Source organism: Heteronotia binoei, chromosome 10, assembly GCF_032191835.1.
Source record: "Heteronotia binoei isolate CCM8104 ecotype False Entrance Well chromosome 10, APGP_CSIRO_Hbin_v1, whole genome shotgun sequence".
NCBI classification, from domain to species: domain Eukaryota; kingdom Metazoa; phylum Chordata; class Lepidosauria; order Squamata; family Gekkonidae; genus Heteronotia; species Heteronotia binoei.
This window is the reverse complement of record NC_083232.1, coordinates 38,481,961-38,503,853: the sequence shown is the minus strand read 5'-3', so window position 1 is coordinate 38,503,853 and position 21,893 is coordinate 38,481,961. Positions and strand designations below refer to the sequence as shown.

General features: G+C 38.7%; 1 protein-coding gene and 1 pseudogene across 2 annotated transcripts in view; both read right to left on the bottom strand.

Annotated features, from left to right (window-relative positions):
- The window catches only part of ITGA8 (integrin subunit alpha 8), a 163,767-nt gene that overhangs the window by 73,584 nt on the left and 68,290 nt on the right, over nt 1–21,893 (bottom strand). For both annotated transcript variants that reach the window (XM_060248426.1, XM_060248428.1), the window contains exons 14-20: nt 18,898–18,943; nt 16,911–17,018; nt 6,261–6,316; nt 5,666–5,820; nt 4,207–4,344; nt 3,635–3,702; nt 2,217–2,364 (exon numbers count right to left, since the gene is read on the bottom strand). In XM_060248426.1, coding sequence (XP_060104409.1) covers nt 2,217–2,364; nt 3,635–3,702; nt 4,207–4,344; nt 5,666–5,820; nt 6,261–6,316; nt 16,911–17,018; nt 18,898–18,943 — 719 coding nt within the window. The remainder of the gene's footprint in view (nt 1–2,216; nt 2,365–3,634; nt 3,703–4,206; nt 4,345–5,665; nt 5,821–6,260; nt 6,317–16,910; nt 17,019–18,897; nt 18,944–21,893) is intronic.
- Nucleotides 250–350, bottom strand: LOC132578694 (U6 spliceosomal RNA; annotated as a pseudogene).

The window sequence follows — 21,893 nt, the reverse complement described above, 5'->3', positions numbered from 1 at the left end:
AACAGCCATAGTATGCATAAGTAACTGCAGGTCTGTGCGATACATTTAAGTCTTTGATATGTCCCTGGAATACATAAAGCTAAATGCACAAAACCAGAAACCACCCAGTATGATTTGCTGATATCATATTTTTAGTTAACTTCACAAAACATTTTTTGTTTGCAGACAATGAGAGCTTATTTAATTCTTTGCTGCAATTAATAATTTATACTGATATGTTCAGGGAACTGGCATGTTTAACTGTTATGGAGACATTTAAGGCTTGTTTAACTTCATTTAGGTTGCACAGGGGCCATGATAATCATCTCTGTATTATTCCAATTTTAGTATGTGTGCTGTCGAAGCTGGACATTGATCCCTATGGAGTCCAGATTGTACCTCTAGCTTTTGAGTTAAAGAATAAAGGATTTTGAGTAAGAATAAAAGATTAGAGCAGTAACATAGGATTCTTATATGCTTCCCAAATTACCTTCCAATTTTCACCTGGAATAATCTCCAATAGTCTTGGAGATACAAATTCCTGGGGGCAGGTTTGTTGATTTTTATCTCAGATCATATATATGGTATCTGCAGTCCATCCATTCTAATTTGCAAGTTCATGACAACAAGACAGCGTACGATTCATTTTGTACTCCCTTGGACTGCTTTTAACAATCATTCGTAGTGGATGGTCCTTGTATGTCTACCATACTAAAATCCACTATTCTTTTTCTATTCACCAAATGACTACTGATGAAGGTTAAAGCAGAAATTGCTGAAACAGGATTGCAGCAGTACCTCAAGAATACAGAAGTAATGACTACTGAGGAATTACACAACTTCAAGGGTGATGACGAAGAAATCGAAATTGTTCAATATGTTCAATTCCTTAGCTCAACCATTAACCCAAAGACAGACTTAAACCAAGAAATCAGAAGGAGACCTACAGATGAATAGATGGAACATACCTTAACACCTCTAGTAATCTATCCTCTAATAACATGAACATTTCATGGTTCAATCATTCAAATCAGGGAGAAATCAAAACATCCAAATATAGTTACCAGGAAGGGGTCAGGATATTGTTTAAAAGCTTTGTTTGATTTAAAATACAGCTTCTAAGAACAGCATCAGTTCCTTTCTAGTCAGATGAGGGTTTTTTCCCCCTTCATCAGGTTCTATACCAGCAAAACAGTCTTGCTGAAGAGAAGCAGGAGGTTATTTTCAACATAGCAAAAATATTTGCTTCTAAAAAGGAAATTAACTCGGCACACCTTGGTTCCTTTTTTGGGTGTCATGCTTTGAACCATCCAAGATAAAGTTCATGCTGTATCAACTTGCAAGCTTTGTAGTTAGATGAGTTGATATATTCTTCTTGTCCAGCAGTGAACACATGAATTGTCTGTGTATTTAGGGGATAGAATTTCATCTTGGCTCTTCCAAAAACATCCTGCTCCTTATGCTTCCAAAGCCTTTCAAATAAAATCAGCTAATTCCATTTCAGTTCAAGCTCCCATGGCTTGCTGGACAACATTTGCATTAACTTTTATGTCTTGTTCCTCAGAAATTTGTTTTTTCCTTGTATAATACCCATTTCTGCATTGTGTAAAGTATCATGCTTTGCTTTATTTCTGATTTCTCCAATCCTAATCGTATAACATTACTTACAAGATGTCTCTTCCAATTGATTGCATTTGTTTAAATAGTGTAATCTGCCTTGAGTCACAGTGAGAGACATTAAATAATATAAATGAAACATATGCCAATAAAAGTACTGAGCAGACCTGAACATAAATCAATCAGTCTTTTGAGTAAACAGAAGTATTATTTGAAGAAACAATTTCTTTGATGATTAACATCATCTATATATTAATTCACTTTGAAGAAATGCTCCTAAAATCTCCTGAAAAGTCTCACAGAGGCATCCTCCCTCATCCAGGCAAAGTCACAGACCTTCCAATAGGAAAATAAACCAAGATGATAACCCAATAAATGTCTGGTACAGGCAGCAGCATGCAATGGTGGTCTGCAGGGAGTATTCCATCCCTCACCACTGAAGCCAGGACATCCTGAGATCAGTTGACACTCAGTAGCTGCACACCTCCACAGTGCTGCAGCTCCATCACTGTCTACTGATGCATGTTGGCTTCTGCTGCCCCTTCATTAGTACTTCATCAGTTATGAGGGACAGGGATATTCCCCGCCCCCCAATGAACTGGTGCGAGTGTGTTTATTACCTTGTTGTTACGTTCAACGCCAGTGTAATCTGCCTCTGGAGGTATCTTTATGTGCAGCTCAGCTTCATAAGCTCCTTCACCATCATTTCTTGAATTTATCCAAAGCATAACACAGTTTTCTTCCCCAATTATGATCCGATCTCTATCTCTGTCAAAAGAATACATGTTTTGTAATAAATGTCATCTAGTTTATTTCTGAACAAACTGTGATCCAGAATATGAAGAATCATTTCTGTGTCACCAGTTTACCCACTTTTGCAGGCACTGGAATGACACATGAAGCTGTAAAATATATCCCACGAGTTGGCTGTTAAGACCTGACCCATACCTGTCACTGAAAAAAGTGTCCTAAAAAAATGCCTTTCAATAGATACTGACAAATATCAAGATCAAAATTCAACATCTCACTGAAAAGGACAAGGACATACATATTAAGCCATTATGTGGATTTTTACTGAACTGCTCACAAGACCACTTCAGCGTATCTAAATCTAATGAACACAATGTTCACTCACCCTGGCTTCAACTCATATTATACCTGTTTGTGGTGAATCAGCCCCAGTTTATACATGTCCTATCTAATCTAGCACAGTTTCCCCTGACACTGGTAACTATTCCTATGTTTTGATGATAGGCCAATGGAAGAGGGGAAGGGAGAAGAATCCCACTGATCTGTAGTCCCTGCAACCATGATCTAGAGGTAAGGCAGAGTTAACAATTGTTTCAGTAACAAGATCAGATAATAAAATGGGAGAAAGATTTTTTACTAATGAGACCATCATTTCCTCCTTAGCCTTTGTGGAGAGCAGGCAGGGATGGAGGTAAGATGAACTCCACTTGATGCTTACAAGGTTCCTCAAAGTTTCAATATGTGTGCATGTGCTGGGGGGGGGCACATTTCTTCCTTGAAATATACATGTATACCTTTCTCAGAAGACAAGGTAAAAGGAATATTTTGGGATTAGGATTTGTGGCATGTGATTTGAATTGTTCCAGAAAGTGGCCTAAAGATGTATTTTAAATCCCCCTTGGCAGCTCACTCTCTGCCAAAACACCTAACTAATAATATCCTTTTGGCATGGTTGTGAAAAAAGAACCTTGAGGAAAACAAATTTACACGTGTTTCTGTTCAAGCATGAGAATACTATCTAAATCCCTTCTTTGCTGAAATAAGCAAAGTAGGCTGAGTGGAGATATGCAAAAGTGATTTTAAAAAACACAAATGTGACAAACCTTTGAAGCTATATATTCTTCAAGGTCATAGAGGTAGAACAGAAACTTAAAAGCTCATCTCAGCATGTGATAGTTAAGATCTCCTTCCTATCACAGGGGCAGTCCTTTTTTTCCCCCTGAGCAGTTTTTAATGAACACCTTTATTCCATTAACTGCAATACACAAGTTTATTTGTTCAAACTTACGGCGTAGCGGAAAGTTTCAAGTCAGGAATGCATAAGTTGTCCTCTCCACAATCCACAAGAATGTAAGCCTGCATTGTCCAAAACATGCATCACTCATGTTAGAGTTCTGTTTGAAAGGAATTCCAGTCATTTCCTTTCCTTTCTTTTTTGTTTGTTTGTTGTCAGGCATTAAAAATACCCCCCCCCCCCAAAGGACTGGTTTCTTCCAAATCCCTATGCCAGTACAAAGAATAGTGTGACTGCTTGTCTATGTAATGCCATCTAAATTCTGCATATTAAAAAGAGTGAGTACATCTTTCCTTCATTCCAAGGAGGAACATGATTTACATGCTGTTACAGTTAGCTGGACTCCGAGAATGAGAACATTTACAAAATGCACCCTGGAAGAGATCCAAAACATTTAGATAGATCTGGTTCAATTAGCTTCCCATCATGAAGAAATTAAACTCTTGTAGCACAAATTGAAGGAATGTTGAGACTCTGAAAAGGCACCTTATAAAAGATGCCACACAGCATGATAAACATCATTGGTTGTTTACAATACATAACATATACGTAGGCGAGACACATACTTTCTCTCCAACGATGCTTTCCTGGTAATAGTTCAATACTGGGTTTACAATGAAACCATTGGAAAAAGGGGATTCATCCAAGCTGTAGTTCAAGCTAATGCCAATTGGAGACAATTTATCTCGATACTCTGTTTCATCCTGTGGGAAATAAATTATAGGAAAACTCTTCAAAATGTAGGGACTGCACTTCATTAACATACTGATTTTTGGCCAATAATACAGCAATTAAATCTCAAAAGAGGAGAGAGAACCAGTCACTCACCTCTACTTGAGTTTCCAGGACACATTGCCTTCACAGATCCACACTTGGATGGAACTTGCTAAGTGGTACAGGCTCAGAATTACTTCAAAGCCGAAGACTATCATGAGGCTGTATCGCTAAAGTGACCAATTGCCACAAACTCTTCACTGCCTGGCACACAAAGAAGGAGCACACATGTGGCTCTGTGGAGGCAATAGTGTTGATTTGTTCCATAACCAAGGAGTTGCTTTGAAAAACACTCATCTGTCACCTATAACACTCCCTTGTATAGATCCAATCACACAGTTCACCAAAAAAGAATTTTGGTTTATGAAAGAAGAGGCAGAAATTTCTTCTAATTCCAGACTCCCACAGCAGACCCTCACTTTGTCCCCTATACTGTTCTTGGGGGTCCACTGATAGTCCAGAACAAAATGTTTGGGGAGCTCAATGCTCAGCAGGAGAAGACACGGTAAAATCCTGCTCTGCTAAATCAATGGATGGGTGGATACACCTTGGTTTTTTGCATCAAAAGTCTACTTTTTGTCAATAGTAGACACCAATTTTAAGCAACTGTTGACTTCTAATGGCCCCCCTAAAGATTGTAAAAATCATCTATAAATATGAGGCAGTTCAGATGAAACTTTGAAAAGATGCCCAAGATAAAGTGCCATGGCCCTTCCAATATATCTACACAAAATCCACACAACAAGATGTTTTAGTAACAAACTTACACTGGGGTGTATTAGTATCAAATTTACACTGGGGTGGATCATATCTAGCAAACCTCCTGACCACTGCAACCCACTGTGTCTTCCAAAAAGTCTTCTGGGAATAGAAAAGCTTTGGAACAGAACAGGATAAAAGGAGGCGCTGCAGTATGAAGAACTGCCCTGACTGCCCTCATTTTTATGGGGGAAGTGCTTTCTTGTGAGTTTTGATCCCTTTCCCACTTAATACTGTCAGGAATCTCTTTTTTCATCTCCTGTGGAAATTCCATGTGCCTGTCACAGAATCCTTACTCTTTGCAGGGTATTCTGGGCAGGTTGTGAAGTTCACACTCAGATTACAGGAGGCATTACTAGGCTTCTTCACTGCATACTGAGAACATAAAGGGTGCCTAATTCTTCTCCTTGATCCATCTAATTCTCCTTCTTGACTATGAACTGGAAAAGACTGTAGGTAGTGTTCTTTACTCAAAGACAAAAAAAAACTTACTCTGAGATAAACTACAAAGTCCTTGCAAGTGAGCTGTTTCTGCTGGGCTATCGTAAATGGAAAGATAAGCTGTGACTGATGGTAGTCGAAGAAGAGTGTCCGTTTTACAGCTCCTTTTGGTTTTAATGAATCTAATTGTAGTTCAGCTTTCAAATCTACAAAACAGAAGCAAAATGCAACACGAAGCAGATCAAAATGGGGAGACAAATGTAAATCTAAACTGGTTCCTATGCCTATCATTTCAACTGAAAAACAGAAAAGAGAGGTGGAATATGTAAAACTGATACAAACTGTTGGAGCAACAAGAAAAAAGGCTGTGATTTTATACAAACATACTCAGGAGTAAGCGCTATTGAAATAAATGAAATTTATGCCTGAGTAAGCATGCATAGAATTTACAACCAGAAATGAGACATGAAAAAGTGCTATTATCCCTAGATCCTAAGATGCTCAGGAAAAGGACAGGCATATAAATATCACAAAACAATCAATTGCTCCATTCTGCTTCATGTTATACATATTCAAGTTTGTTCAGCTTGATCTAGCAGTTCTTTTTCCTGACATAAAGTCATGGAATGATAAAAATAAGTCTTACCTATTTTATCCGAAATGCCTTGACCTTCAAAAGCCATACAGACTGTTACAGTAAAACTACAGAGGAGAAAGAACAGACAAAACAATTCATATAATGAAATGATGTACATGGATTTAAAAAATTCTATTGCTTGCCACAGAAGGCGCTGTGCTGAGAACCATGGCACATTTACAGCAGGGCTGTGCAAATGTTCTTTCTGTATCAATGTTGCATGGTATTTGATAGACAATGGCATTTATATATACAATATATGTCACATAAATTAATGATGTACATTGCTGAATTATAGACACACAAATAATACTGAAAAATGTGTACATATTGGCTTGGATCCCACAAAAAAAATCTGGTAATGGAAGGGGGGGAGGGATTTTCACTGATTCCCTCTCCTGCCGCAGACTTCTGTGCTGTTGGGGGGGGGGGGGGGCTTGCTTTCCAGGAACAGCATGATAGGGCCATTTGGGATTGCAGTGGGTGGGAGAGATGAAGAAGTCCCATTCTGCTGGAGATCCCTTCCATTGGCAGAGTACCCAGGTCTTCATGAGAAAAAATTTGTATGAGGGACGACAAAACTGCAAAAATAAAAACTCCTAGGTTTGATTTTGCACAACAGCACAGCTATATTGAAAGTTTGGTTTTCTGGTCAGAATAGGAAATACAAGAATTTGAAATCATTCCTAATCTATGCCACTGGTTTAAGTGTCATTCCTCTCCAGAGGAAGCCCTAGAAACTCTAATTCTGAAAAGGATCTAAGAAATTCTCTTAGCTAGCTCAACACCTTCATCAAGGTGCCAGGTTCACTGAACCAATGACATTTTAATGGAACCAGCAGCTAGAGAAGAAGTCTTCCAAGACTTTACCCAAAGGAATTTAAATACTGAAAGCCTGAACTAGGCTGTTATTTTCCTATTGCCATGGCTGGTGCTGGATATTCACCCAGAGGAATTATCTTACTAACCCCTATTCTAATGCATTGAAGAAACTGGGAATACTCAGACAAACTGTCATGAAGAAAGGATTCAAAAATGCTCCTCCTTTTCCTTTCCTACAGAAGACTATGGAAATGTTGCATGTATGAACGTCTCTCTACTTCCATGTTTATTAGACATACTTATCAGGCCTTTTTTGGTAGCAGGAACTTCTTTGCGTATTAGGCTACACCCCCCTGATGTAACCAATCCTCCAAGAACTTACAGGGCTTTTCTTCAGGGCCTATTGTAAGCTCTTGGAAGATTGGTTACATCGGAAGGTGTAGCCTAATATGCAAAGTTCCTACTACAAAAAAGCCCTGATGCTTATTGATATTGTTATTATTAACTTTCTCCTTTCCTTGAACAAGCTTGGCCTTCACTTGTTTCTATGAAACTAGCATAAATCTCCTTGACGTTAATACAGCTATATCTTATGCCCAGTTAGAAATGAACAGAATTTAAGTTAAATATTTTATATAGGCAATTTCTTCTGTCAGGCCATTAAGCCCCACTAATCAAGTAACTTTTTAAAAGACAAAAGATCTAAAAATGATAAATTGAAAAGCACTTGAGCTACAGTATTTTTCCCTTGCATTATGAAAATATAAATTTTTAATCAGTCTACTCTCAGAGGCTTTAAAAAATAACCACAGACGGATGGTTAAATTATTAGAACAAAGTCTATCCTGTTAAAGAAGTATAAATTTCTGGTAACTAGAATCGCTGGAAATCCATCACTGATGACTTGTTTAAGACGACAGACAAAGTTACATGCTCACTGTTGAAAGATGTAAACTAAACATCCCTAAGACAGCAGTGAAAAAGCCCAAACATGAAAAACTGGGGGAGGGGGGGGGGAGATATTCCCAGGTACTTATTATAATTATCTCAGGTTCGTATTATAATTGTTAGAATATTTATAACTCATGTGAAGAGCTCCAGTTTACCAGATACTTTCATCACCCTTATTATTATTTTACAAAACTGCAAAATGTGTATTAGACAGCTCTTTGGGAAATATCCAAAACACTTGCATTAGTCATTCCTTTTCAATTCAACAGATATCTACAAACATCATAAGTTCAAAACCGGCAACATCACCTCTGGAATAACCTCTAATCTTATTAAAATTGAGTATTGGTTTCCTCCGACAACCTTAATGAAAATGTGCCACATCTGGGATTCATATATCGTGCATGACCTTATTCAACATCTTCCTTCAGGGCAAACAATTTGCCACATATCATTAAGCAGGGCTTTCCCGTAGACTCCAAAGGTTGTTATGAAGGTTTATTTCAGGCCCTCCGAGAAATCACAAATTCAGTCCTGTTTCCATTTCCTTTGAAATTGCTAAGAGATGAATAATTGAACAGATCTTCATTTATGAAACTGTATGTCATAGGAAATAGGGGAAGAAATATGTACATGGTATGTATACAATATAGTGACATTCTTTCAACCATGCTAGGGCATAAGGAAGTTGAAGGAACTGTCTTCAGACGGGTACTGCTTATGACAACAGTGCAGCATATTCTGAGGTAATTTATAACAGATGCCCATTTTGCAAGTGCTGTTCCCTCAAATGAAAAGACCCCTAGAATTAGCAATGCTTTCATTGCGTTCTCTCTCAGCGCCTTCAGTCTTACAATCTCCCTAGGTTCCCAGACTCAACACATTCCATACAGAGAATGTCACTGCCCCCCGATTTTGATCACTGTGACTTCAGGGAATACAACATGGCATCCCTCTCTACTACAGGGACATGTCTAGCTAAGTCCAATAGGATTCAAGTGTCCAGAGAGCTGCCTCAGTCGAAGCCACTACCTTAGATAGTTTTAAAAAAAGATTAGACAAATCAGTGGATGACCAGTCTGTTGACTACTAACTAAACCTACTAACTATACTAGCTGTGAACAAAACTCCCACATTCAAGGGCAACATCCTTCCAAGTAACAGATCCTGACAATACCCTGGTTTTCTGATGCATCTGGTAGGCCAGGGGTGCCTAAGATGGTGCTTGTGAGCATCATGGCACCAGCTGACACCTTTTCTGGTGTCTGCTGTTATTAGGAAGTAGATGAGGCCAGGTAGGGCTTTTGCCCAGCTAGGCTTCTGATTGGCTGTGCAGATTTTTAAAAATGTTGTTTGGGAAGCAGCTGCTGCCACAGCACAAGAATCTGCACTGTGTTTCTGAAAATAGATCCAAGTGAGCAGCCATGTTGGTCTGAAGCAGTTGAACAAAGCAGGAGTCAAGTCATGCCTTTAAGACCAACCAAGTTTTATTCAGAACGTAAGCTTTGGTGTGCTCTCTAAGCACACTTCATCAGACGAGAGATCCTCTCCTCTGATGGTGCTTAGAAACACACCAAAGTTTACGTTCTGAATAAAAAATGTGTTTCTGAAGTTAAACTAAGGCAATCATTTTGTAGCCGGCTTTGCTTCTTGCAGGAGCCATTCTCTCCTATCATACTGTGTCAGAATTCCAAATGTGTCTGCAGGCTCAGAAAGGCTGAGGACCCCTGTACTAGGCTATTGTTGGGAACAGAATAATGGACTAGAGAGTCTGATGTAGAAAGACAGTTGTCCTGTCTATGGATGTGAAATATATTTTCACTGCTAGAAATCCTGTTGGTCTATATTTATTTATTTAGAGAATTTCTATGCCACCCTTCCAGTGATCTGAGGCAGATTACAAAATAATAAAAGAATTTAAAAAATTTAAAACCTGGCATTAAAAACTGAACCCGAGAATTAAAAAACACATAAAACGACTTTCCAAACAGTTCTCAGGCTTTTATCTGGCCTTCACTTGTCTCTCTTCAGCCTTTTCATGCCTAGCCAGAATTCTGTTGTCAAAATCATTCACCTCACTGTTCACTTGAGTCACATGATGCTCCCCAAATCCCTAGAATGACTTCATTTTCTCTCCACAACCGTTCATTTTTTCTCACAACTGTTTTGCCCCTACCTTTGAAAATACTTCATAGCCTTGGTCTTTGCTTTTCTTTCACATTTCCCTCCTATTATATTCCTGTCCATGAACCAATTAACTTCCTGTATCACCTCAAAGCCTGTCCCATTTCACCCTTCACCCCAGAACATTTCTTGCTCTTCCTTCAAACTCCTTCCTTAGAACATATCTTATCTCAAAAGTCTTTGGCTCACATGCTTAAATCCACCTCTTCTATTTTTTTTTTATCCATTCCTCTTCCATAGGAAGGACAGAAAAACTGGAACAAACAGCTATGCTTGTTTGGCCCTGGCACAGAAGTTACAGCAACTAAGGAGGAATGAGCTTTAAGACCATGGAGATTAATTTATAGTTGTGAAGACAAATTCATACGTTGAATATACAGATCTATTCATAAATGTCACTTTACATAGGATTAATCAGTAAGTCACAAGAACAATTAAGGGAAGGAAATAGCAGCAGATATGAAACAATGAGGAAGGGGGACCACCATCCTACATCCGTGTCATCTTGTCTGCAATAATAATCTTACGTGCAAAGCTTATGTGAATGTTTTGGCAAAAGGTCTATACTTCACGAGATTGCTAAAAAAATATGCACAAAGGCTAGTTAGAGAGATGGAGACTAAGTTTATAAACTGGAAATCGCCATTACTTGGATCTATTTTCAGAAACACAGTGCAGATTCTTGTGCTGTGGCAGCAGCTGCTGCCCAAACAACATTTTTAAAAATGCAAATCAAAACATCTCCACAGTCCTTAAGCTTACCAGGTGAATTTTCACACATATCTATACAATGTAAGTCAATTAATTTTCTGGGATTTCCCCCCTGCAGCCTTACATTTTTCAACTTTACATTTTGTTATATTAATTACATATGTTATATTTTATGCATACAATATTTCACACTGTGAAAATATTTACATATGCTGGAAGCTTTTGAACATCAGTAAATATTAATTATTAATCTATGGCTGTGGTTTGAGATCTAATTCAATTACAGCTTTTCCCAATATATACATTATAAGTTACCACCTGAAAACTTACATGAAGCCACAGCAAATCCCAGTATTCCTAGATCGATATCAGGGCCAGTTTTTACAAAATGTTCTGGCCTTTCATATCCAAGCATAAAATGTAAATGATGAAATTTATTTGAACTTTTCATGTATTTTCCCATCCTTAAAAATACATAATGGTGGAGGAACTATCCCTTTTGGGAGCTTATATATATTTGAAAAGCAAAACTCAGATTCAAACTACAGTGTGTGTCCATACCTGATGTACGTGTATAATTTGATGAAGGTAATTGTACCTTATTGTAAAATATCTTCACCCTTCTTCCTTACCAAAATAATCCTAAAAAATTTCAGCCTAAGACCAAATTTTTGTCTGTTGCTCTATCCTGGACAGCAAAATTACATATTTAAATTGCCAACAACAATATGGGATCTTGATAATTCTGAGCTTAAACAGACATGTATTCAACACCCTTTCCTTCTAAACTAGACTTGACTTGGAATAGTGAAAGCAAGAGTCTGTCTCATTTTTCTGTCCCCTTGAAGCATCTTTTCTTCCTCTAATACTACCAAGGTATAAAAGATACTGAGACCATTCATGTGGGAATATGTTTGAAAAGAGCAAATTCAGTGCATATGCACTGAGAACCAATCCACCAAATATGAAGAACACAGCTCGGATCTGGGGTCCCTGTTTTGTGTACTATGTAACAGTTACACATTAGTTGTGGTTTCTTCTCTGTTCCCCCTTGCACAGTGCCCAATTTAGATTGCAACTGTAGTGAAGGGGTTTCAGCCTCACCCCCCCCCACACACAATTTCTGACCTGAAAGTGTTTATGGGGGATATTATTTGGTCTGTTATTTCTTGAAGAGAAATCTTACGCCAGTAAAAGCTAACATCTATCAAACATCCTGGATCTGTACTGTCAGTGAGAGATTTTCTCTGGTCCAAGCTTTCTTATATCCATGCCCTCTCTCCTGTAAGGACCTACCCCTTTCTCAGCCAAGATTCCCTTAGATAATAGGGCCTCCCTTTTATATGAACTTAGTTCAAAACAGGCATCCACTTTTAGAGGCTAATTCCAGGGGATCTGAGACTTGGGGAGTCTCATGAAGACCCCTGAGAACCGCCAATTGGAAAATCCCAGGAAAGCAGAGTAAGGGTGTGCTGGAATTAAAAATTAAGTGCAAACCCCACCCCCCACTCCATGGCATACCTCGCTCGAGACCAAACAAAAATCTTTCAGTGCTAAGAACATCACTCAATATCCTGATATACCCTGAGGTGTCTGCCAGCTCCAAAGCATGCCTACTATAATCATATCCCTTGCCCCAAGGGATACTTCACCAAGGTATAATTTTGTTGTATTTATTTAATTGTATTTATTGTTTGAAGTTTTGAACTGATTGTTAGCCACCCTAAGTCCGCTTCTGGAGAGGGCGGGCAATAAATTAACAACAACAACAACAATAATAATAGGTTATGTAAACCATTTCTAGCTATAGACAGTTGGGCAACTCTTAAGTATCAATAATCCAATTCAGCTATTCACAAAGGCAGAATAACAATAACATTTTTACATAATATAGTATATATGCAACCTACATTTATCAAAATACATGCACAGCAGTAGTCATCATTAGTAATTTATAAACCACTCCTGATACTAAATTCACAAATGCTCATAATACAAACGAAGCTGGAAAAAGAGTTCTTTTCGCTCCCCCACACTGTCTGCTGTTTGAAGATAATACGGTACAGTTCCTCAGAGACAATTGCCTTCCTGCTGTTCTCCCTTATGTTCAGCAACTTGGGTGGAGTTTTCAAATCTCCAGCACAGCTTGTCTCTGAGAGAGTAAGAGACCATAGCCCGGGATTTCTCATAGTTTCAGACCTTCGTCAGCCTTTATCTCTCAGTGTTTTATCCTGGAGCCTCAGTACAACATTCAACAACTTGGATCAATGCATGTTAATGGCTCTTTCTGTTTCCAGGAGTGGTTTATAAATTACTAATGATGACTACTGCTATGCATGTATTTTGATAAGTGTAGGTTACATATACACTATATTGTATAAAAGTGTTATTGTTATTCTGGTGTTTTTTCACTTATTATTCACTTACATTGGAACCTGTTGATATTTATCATTCACAAAGGCAGGGCTTTTTTTGTAGCAGGAACTCCTTTGCATATTAGTCCATACTCCTCTTATGTAGCCAACCCTCCAAAAGCTTACAGGGCTCTTAGTACAGGTCCTACTGTAAACTCTTGGAGGATTAGCTACATCAGGGGTGTGTGGCCTAATATGCAAAGGAGTTCCTGCTACAAAAAAAAAACCCTGCACAAAGGAATCTTAACGTCTGATTCACCCAGGATATCAAGAGAAGACTGAAACCCATTATTTACTCCCAGTTGTCTGTCAATATGCTACAATCATCCAACGATTGCCCCACCTGGGAATGTCATGTATTTCATATTAATCATCACCAGGTTTTGACAGCAGTCACCTTCAAACTCGCCAGTCAAATTCAAGCTTCATATCTTGGAGTAATTATGTTCCTGAAAGATTGGTTCCCATGTTTCTCACTACCTGACCACCACTGTAACTGCTTCACAGGCTCTCCTTTCTTCCTCAGTGCCCTGTTGCTTGTGGCCTTGAACTTCTCCAGACATCAAACCCTAGATTTAAGGATGTACATCTCTTCCCTAAAACTTTCCAATTTCTTCCCTCCTATGTTCCATACGTGCACCCTCTTGCTGGTGTGTGTGAGCATGTGTGATTGCTCAGGGAACCAGTTCTCAGGTGCTTAGTGTAGGTTCTTCACCTTTTTAGTCATTTTATTTTGTATACAATAAAACTATTTGTGTTTACAATTACTCTCTCACTCTCTCCCTTCATGGTATTTATTTCGAGCCCCATGGGGCAGAGTGGTAAAGCTGCAGTACTGCAGTCTGAGCTGTCTCCTCAAGACCTGAGTTTGATCCCAGCGGAAGCTAGGTTCAGGTAGCCGGCTCAAGGTTGACTCAGCCTTCCATCCTTCTGAGGTCGGTAAAATGAGTACCCAGCTTGCTGGGGGGGAAGTGTAGATGACTGGGGAAGGCAATGGCAAATCACCCTGTAAAAATTCTGCCATGAAAACGTTGTGATGCGATGTCACTCCAGAGTCGGAAATGACTGGTGCTTGCACAGGGGACTATCTTTACCTTTTTATTTCCACGTAGGCTACAAGTTCTCATGTTATTCCTTTCTGGAACCCTTTAAAAAGCTAATTTCCCCTCTTTAGGTCCAGTTTGGGCAATACTCCCAACCCCTACGGTATCCTAAACAAAGTTACAGCCTTCTATGCCCACTGTCTTCAATGAATTTAGAAGAGTGTAATTCTGTTGAGGATTGTATTGCTAATCCATATGTGGAAATAATGGCCATAGCGTTGAAATTTCTGCCCACTTATAGCTGAAAGGCTGAGATGCTAAAGCAAAATGGAAAACTTTTACAAAATTTAAGCATGTTTATAGAGTTATAATTAACAAGAAAAAGACAAAACAATAACAAAAACAAAAGCATCTTTCCACCCACCCAGTACTTTTTTTATTTTACCTTTTAATATGCTATTATGAACTTGGATTTAACTAAAGTATTATGGAACTTCTCTGTCTACAGAACAACAATGGTTTCCCATATGGTTAAAACAATATTTTGCTAATACTACATAGTGTACAGTAATCCAAATCTTTAGACTTCCTGAACTCTTTCTGCTTAAGATGATCTCTTTTCATTCATTTTATTTTGAAATGTCAATCAACAGGCATTTTGCACAAGTTGCGCAGCTGGTTAAGAGATACAGAAATGTATCCCACGGGGCAGAGGAAATATTTGTCTGTTGGAGTTTCCCTAATAATTGTTTGCATATGTATAACACAAGGTTATAACAACTACAGAGAAAAATTATGGTATGGAAAACCAACAGCTGCTCTTCAATCATTTTGGGAGACTGAATTAAATTTTTTATAGCAGGAACAAAATCTTCAGGGAAGTATATTTTATAATGTAATGGACAGAAATGTAACTAATCTATCTGCTATGACACCTATATAACACACACACTTTTATGTATCTGTGAGAAAATTCACATTCAAGCAACTTCTCTTCTGGGCCCAAATTTCCAGGAATAAAGCAGAAATTAGAATGATGACTTCAGTGCAGTGTTTATGATGGATCCATTTCTTGATCCTCGCCAGAATTCCAGATGACTTCGATTGCAGTCTAATCCATTTCATGTCTTTTACTATACAAGGAGACTACAGAGCACTTTGCAAAGATGACATAGACTATCTGTATATTTGCATATATCTGAGCAGTGTTTATTGACCATTGAAAACTTCCAAGCACTGGACTCTGCTGTTTCTAAGGATCTCCTATGCAGATACACAATGCAGTTCTGTCCTCCATATTATTCACATCTAAGCCCACGTCCACATTTACTTCAAACTTTACTTATTAAAAATACGTATACCCCAAATTGTCATTCAACTGATACCCAAACCAGCTTATAGTTAGAGATGATTAAGCTATATAAATTATAATTAAGCTAATGTATAATTAAGCTATATAAAAACACAATTCAGTTCTCTAAAAACAGAAACATATAAAGATCCCACCTACAGCATAAAGCAGCAACATAAAAGTGTCACTGTAAAACCAATGATGCCAAGGTTGGCCACACAACCTATACGTTAAAAATACACTATACCAGGGATGGCCAAACTGCAGCTCGGGAGCCACATGTGGCTCTTTCACACATATTGTGCGGCTCTTGAAGCCCCCACCACCCCATTGGCTCGCTTGGAGAAGGCATTTCTCTCTTTAAATCACTTCGCCAAGCCATCTGACAGCTTGGAGAATGCATTTGAAGTTAAAATTGCTTTCTTTCCACCTCCACCTCCCCCCTTCATCTATTTTCCTCCTTCCTGTCTATCTGTCTTGCGACTCTCAAACATCTGACATTTATTCTATGTGGCTCTTATGTTAAGCAAGTTTGGCCACCTCTGCATTATACAGTTATGCATAATCCATAAGAACATTCTTTATCAAGGCTGTTCAGTTGAGAGGGGTGTCCAATCTAGACAAGTCTTGAAAGAAAAATTTCCTATTTTATTTCTGTAATGACATTAATAAACTATCAGTGTAATCCTAAACACAGTAACTGTGGTCTAAGCCTGCTGGGATTCGGCTGAAGAATTGATGGATTTTCAACAACGTGTGAATATACTGAATAGTGGTTATTTTGTCCACAGTAGCTGTGGATGTTCAAGAACATAAGGCAAGAAGCCAATCCTGCAAACAAGGCTGTCCAAAGGAAGAGTAATAGGAAGAAGCCTTTTGCCACAGTAATTATCACTTGCAAATATCATTTCAACGCACTGCAATGGAAGAAGTACTTCTATACACACAAAGATGTGCCTTTCCTGATGAAGTAACTGGGATGAACTGCATGTGCAAGAATTCTGTGGGATGGATCCCTTGTACATTTTGTAAATGGAAATGCAACTTCCTCATCTCCCTGCTCCCAAAGCAAACACCCCTGAAACGAGAGGGAGTGGAACTGTCCCGCCTTTTATGCATGCATATATTTCAGTAGGATCAAACCCTATGTGAACAGTGCTATGCATTACTCTCATCCACTTACCAAGCTACTAAAGTCATAGAGCTGGGAAGCTGACAAGTTTTGTTTTCTGGATTTACAGTCACTGGGGACAGCAAAAGCCGAGCATCCACTGTCACAACTGGTCTTGCTCTGCAAGGGGAGATAAACAAGGTTACCAAAGCATTAAAAAAGAGAAGGTTACTACAGGTGTGAATGACATCCGGGAATACAGAAGGTGTGAACTGCACTTCTTGTAGTCATACTCCTAAGGAAGATACATACATAGTGTTCACATCAGAGACACAAGCATATTTTCCCAGGAACAGAGCTGAAATTCTAGCAGAAGCTCCTTTGCATATTAGGCCACACAACTCAACTCTGATGTAGCCAGTCCTCCAAGACCTTACAAGGCTCTTTATAAGCTCTTGGAGAATTGGCAACATCAGGGATGTGTGGCCTTATATGCAAAGGAGCTCCTGCTAGAATTTCACCCCTGCCCAGGAAAGATGTAGGAGCCCCACTTTATGTTTCACGTTTGTTGTGTTTTGTACAAAGAATCCAAACTTGTGCTATGGGTTGGATTTGAAGAATCAATAGCAACACTCTGTAACACAGATTTCCCAGCCTTCCCCTTTTTGCTAAGAGTCAAGGAAGCACTGGGCAGGGTATGGAATAAGGCACAGAAATTCACAGTGTAAAGGGGAAACAGAAATTGCTCACTTCTCTGATGTGAATGGAGATACCCTTAGGTTCACAGAAAGAAGAATCTGAATCCAACCCAATATCTATGAATAGAAATCAGCTAAGTAGATCTACAAACACAGGTCCACTAATGTGGGAAAGGTTATTATATGAGTTTATTAATATTATCACAACCACCAAAATCTATACTCTGCTTTCCAACAAGGCCTACAGCCCAAATTCTAAATGTTGAACCCTAGGGCTTTTTTTGAGCAAGAACATACAGGAACGCAATTCTGGCTGGCTTGGTGTCAGGGTGTGTGGCCTAATATGCAAATTAATTCCTGCTGGTTGTTTTCTACAATAAAGCCCTGTTAAACCCTATAAAATAGCCAGAGTAGACAATCCAAGTAATCAACTCAAATATTAAAAATTCACAAAAATCCCAAGTTGTTTACACTCAAAGTCCCTTCAGGTGCAAAAATAGGAAATGCTTCAAAGTACGTATTTATCCCCACCATGTCCTAATTTCAGCTCCTCCAGAAGGAGAAAAAGGGGGATATTTTACTTCATTTTTGCCACATTCCATTTTTGTGATTTGAATATGATCTGGGAAGAGAGGAAGATAAAGTTCTTAAAACTACTCTATGATACAATGTAGCTGACAGATCTTCAGCCAAATGGTCCTGAAGCCAAAAAATAATAATTATAATACAGTAATAGATAAAGCAGCTGGAAACAGACACCACAGCAACAAGGCTGAAATGTACTTTGGAAATTCCAATCTACTACTGGCAATTAGCTGGATCCCTTTAATTCAGAGCTCTTAAAATAAAATCCCCTTGAAAAAGAATGCAGATATTCTTAGACCATTGCAGCTGCAGAGATAGCATGCTAGGAATACACCATTTGCAGAACAGAGCTGTGGTTCTGTAACTCTTCCAGGTAACATATCAAGATGGGTAGCTATGCTAGTCTGCTGTAGCAGTAGGAAAGAGTCCAGTAGCACCTTAAAGATTAACACAATTTGTGGTAGGGTATAAGCTTTCGTGAGTCACTGCTCACTTCTTCAGATATGCATCAGATGGTCTTGCCCACAGAACAGTAGAGGGGGGAAAAGCACTACAAAAAGACAATTTCATTTTTTTCAGTCTGCAACTAAAATGTAGTGTTAGTTTTCCAACACATTTTTACATCATATTGCTATAATCATTCTGAAATAATTAACTTGATTTTCCATAAAGAAATTTTAGATAGGCTAAGAACTAAAATATAACCTTGAAACAAGGAAGCTGTGAGAGAAGTTTACTCACATCCAGATAAAGACCAATAAATAAATGGTGCATACCTGTAAACAACTACTTTTCCAGCTCCAAATGCACCAACAATTAAATCTGCAAAATTTAAAAAGGGATACTCAGAACACATACAAAAGTGTGTAACATTTATCAAGACTGAATTATTTATAGTGAAAATGAAATTATGCACACACAGAGATACAGAAGTTCATGAACATTCAGGGAAATGTTCATTCTAATTTTAAAATTCGGTTATCTTCACCTTTCCATACCCTTTCACACCAACATAGGATCATATTAAGTCCTTCCTTCATACATACATTCTGCATTCTCTCCACTGCTCAGGAGATCTCAAATTTTTAAAATAGCTTCCACGCATTCCAGATTCCTTTAGTTTCCCTCTCATTCACTTTGCGTCCATGATGTACACAGACAAAACCCTGCCCTCCATCCATTAGCAGCTATTAGCTGTGATGGCTAAACGCAGCCTCCATGTTCAAATGCAGAATACCTCTGCATGTGAGTTGCTGGGTGTGATAGACTGCACTTTTTAAAAGCTTAGAAATGCTGTACAAACAGCTGAAGGACTGTGAAGGGTTAATTCTTCACAGAAACAGAGAGTCCTGAGTGACAGGATGCTCTAAGTGATCTGATTTGTTATCATCAGCTGAGCAGAAAAAGACTTGAGAGAGTCTGCCTTGACTGAGCTGATTCTGATGTCAGCCTTAGCTGACAGCAGTTTTACGCAGATGGAGTACTGTGGGAAAGTTGGCAAGAAAGTTTGGGAAGTTAGGCAAAGATTCTCATTTGGACCAAAGAAAGGGGACAGATCTTCTAGGGAGAGGAGAATTTCCCTACCCAATCAAACAGGGAGTTAGCTCTGAAGAGTGGAGATATCCCTGGTCTGGTGTGGTTAGAAACTGACTTTGGAGTCTTTAAAAGTCAGTTAAAAACTCAAGAAAGTATTGGTGTTTCAAAAGAAGAGGTTTGGGTACTGGAAAGAATGTACCAGCCTTCTAGAGACTAAAAGAGTCAATGAATATTCAAAGTAATGTACTGGAGTGTTTGGGGAAACACTGGAACAAAAGCCTCTCAACATAAAGAGTTAAGTGTCTGTGAAAAGCTTAAGAAACTCTCATTAGTCTGAAACATAAAAAAGTCTATGCATGTATTGATTTTATCTCAGAGTTACCTCAAAAATTGTACCCGTGATTCACCTGACCTTTCCCCCGGATGTTGAATAAAATATCTTATTAATTTGGAATATAAAAACATCTTGAGTGTCATTTAAATTAACAGGGGCTCCCAATCCATCCCTCAAGTTCATGGACTGAGCAAACAGCCAAAATATTATACTGTGACCAATGCTCCCTTTAAGCTTTGAAGTCCTGTGAGCAAAAATTCTACTTTGTTAGCTACCAGCATTAAAATTGTGAGCTACTGCATAAATTAGTTTGCTCTGGGGCCATCCTTCCTGAGCTAGGACAAAAATGTGTGAGCCAGAGGCTAAAAACTGTGAGCTAGCTCACACTAACTTAGCTTAGAGGGAACACTGACTGTGACATGGTGGGATAGTCAGAGTTATTCAGGAAAGAAGAAAACACATTACTAGGGCAGCTCAGTCAGACAGGGAAAGAAAACAGAGGGAAAATCTTGCCTGTGAAGGAAGAATTGGATAGGGTTGTCATACTGGGGATATCAATATGAGGAACCTATAGTAAACCTCTGAACACCTTCTGGTTGGCCTGTGCGGAAACAGGATTCTAGGCTAGATAGATTCTTGGTCTGATCCAGCAGGGAGCATGTTATGAGCCTTGCATAATCTTACCATTAAATTTCTTCATGCATTGCTTGCCCTGAAACTTTACATATCCATATACCAGGTATATATCCTAGAGTCAACACTTTGGACTTCCTGAACAGTACCATGCAAGCAGAGTGGTAAATTTCCTGACATCATTCTGTGTTATGCACAAATTACACCTGTATACAACTGCATAGCATAAAGATATTATGACCTCTAGTTTATGAACAAGCTGCCTGTATGGAAACTGGAAAACTAAAAAAGAAAAGAAAAGAAAGAAGAAATAAAAAGGATAAAGAATAATGGGAAGCCTGAATGTTAAAAAGCACAGTCTATATCCATGCTGATCCATGCCACTGTACCTTCAAGGCACAAAAGAAATCAGCTAAGCAATCACCATCACTAATTCACATATAGCAATTTCTATTTAATTTCATACTTTATATCAAGAAATGTATTAAAGTTGGTGGTGAGACAACCCATTGCAATTGCAAATCAAACTCAGTCCATATACACAGCCATGCTCATAAAATACACTACAGAAACTTGAGTACAAAAGTAAATGCTTTTCCAGTGGCCCTCTATGAATTTTGTCCATAAATAGAAGGTCCTGTATATTCTCAAAGCATGAGATAGAGGGATACTTGATAAATTCCTTCAGTCACAAACAGGCCAATTCTAGCTAATTTCCAAAAGTGTTTCAATGAATCTTCTTCAGTCTGTTGGCTGTATCTAATTGGAATCCAATTTCAAATACATTACATTCTGACATGGAGTTCATAGCATAAAGATGAATCAAGGGTTTCAGCTGATACAGAATGCTGCCTCTGGATTATTGACTGGTTTATACCACTATGATCGTACTACATCCACACTTTGGCAACTTCACTGCTTACCTATTTGTTTCCAGTCAAAATGCAAGGTGTTGGTTGTTACCTTTAATGCCCTTAGTGACTTGGAATCCACACATATGCACCAACTATGGCAATCAGCAGAGGTGGAATTCTAGCAGGAGCTCCTTTGCATATTAGGCCATACACCCCGATGTAGGCAATCTTCCAAGAGCTTACAAAAAGAGCCTTGTAAATTCTTTGAGGATTGGCTACATCGGGGGTGTGTGGCCTAATATGCACAGGAGCTCCTGCTAGAATTCCACTCCTGGTAATCAGGCTCCTCACTTTTGGCAGACACCTCTTTTTGGGAGGTTGGCTCCTTTCCTTTGCCTTTGTACTCTTAGAAGCT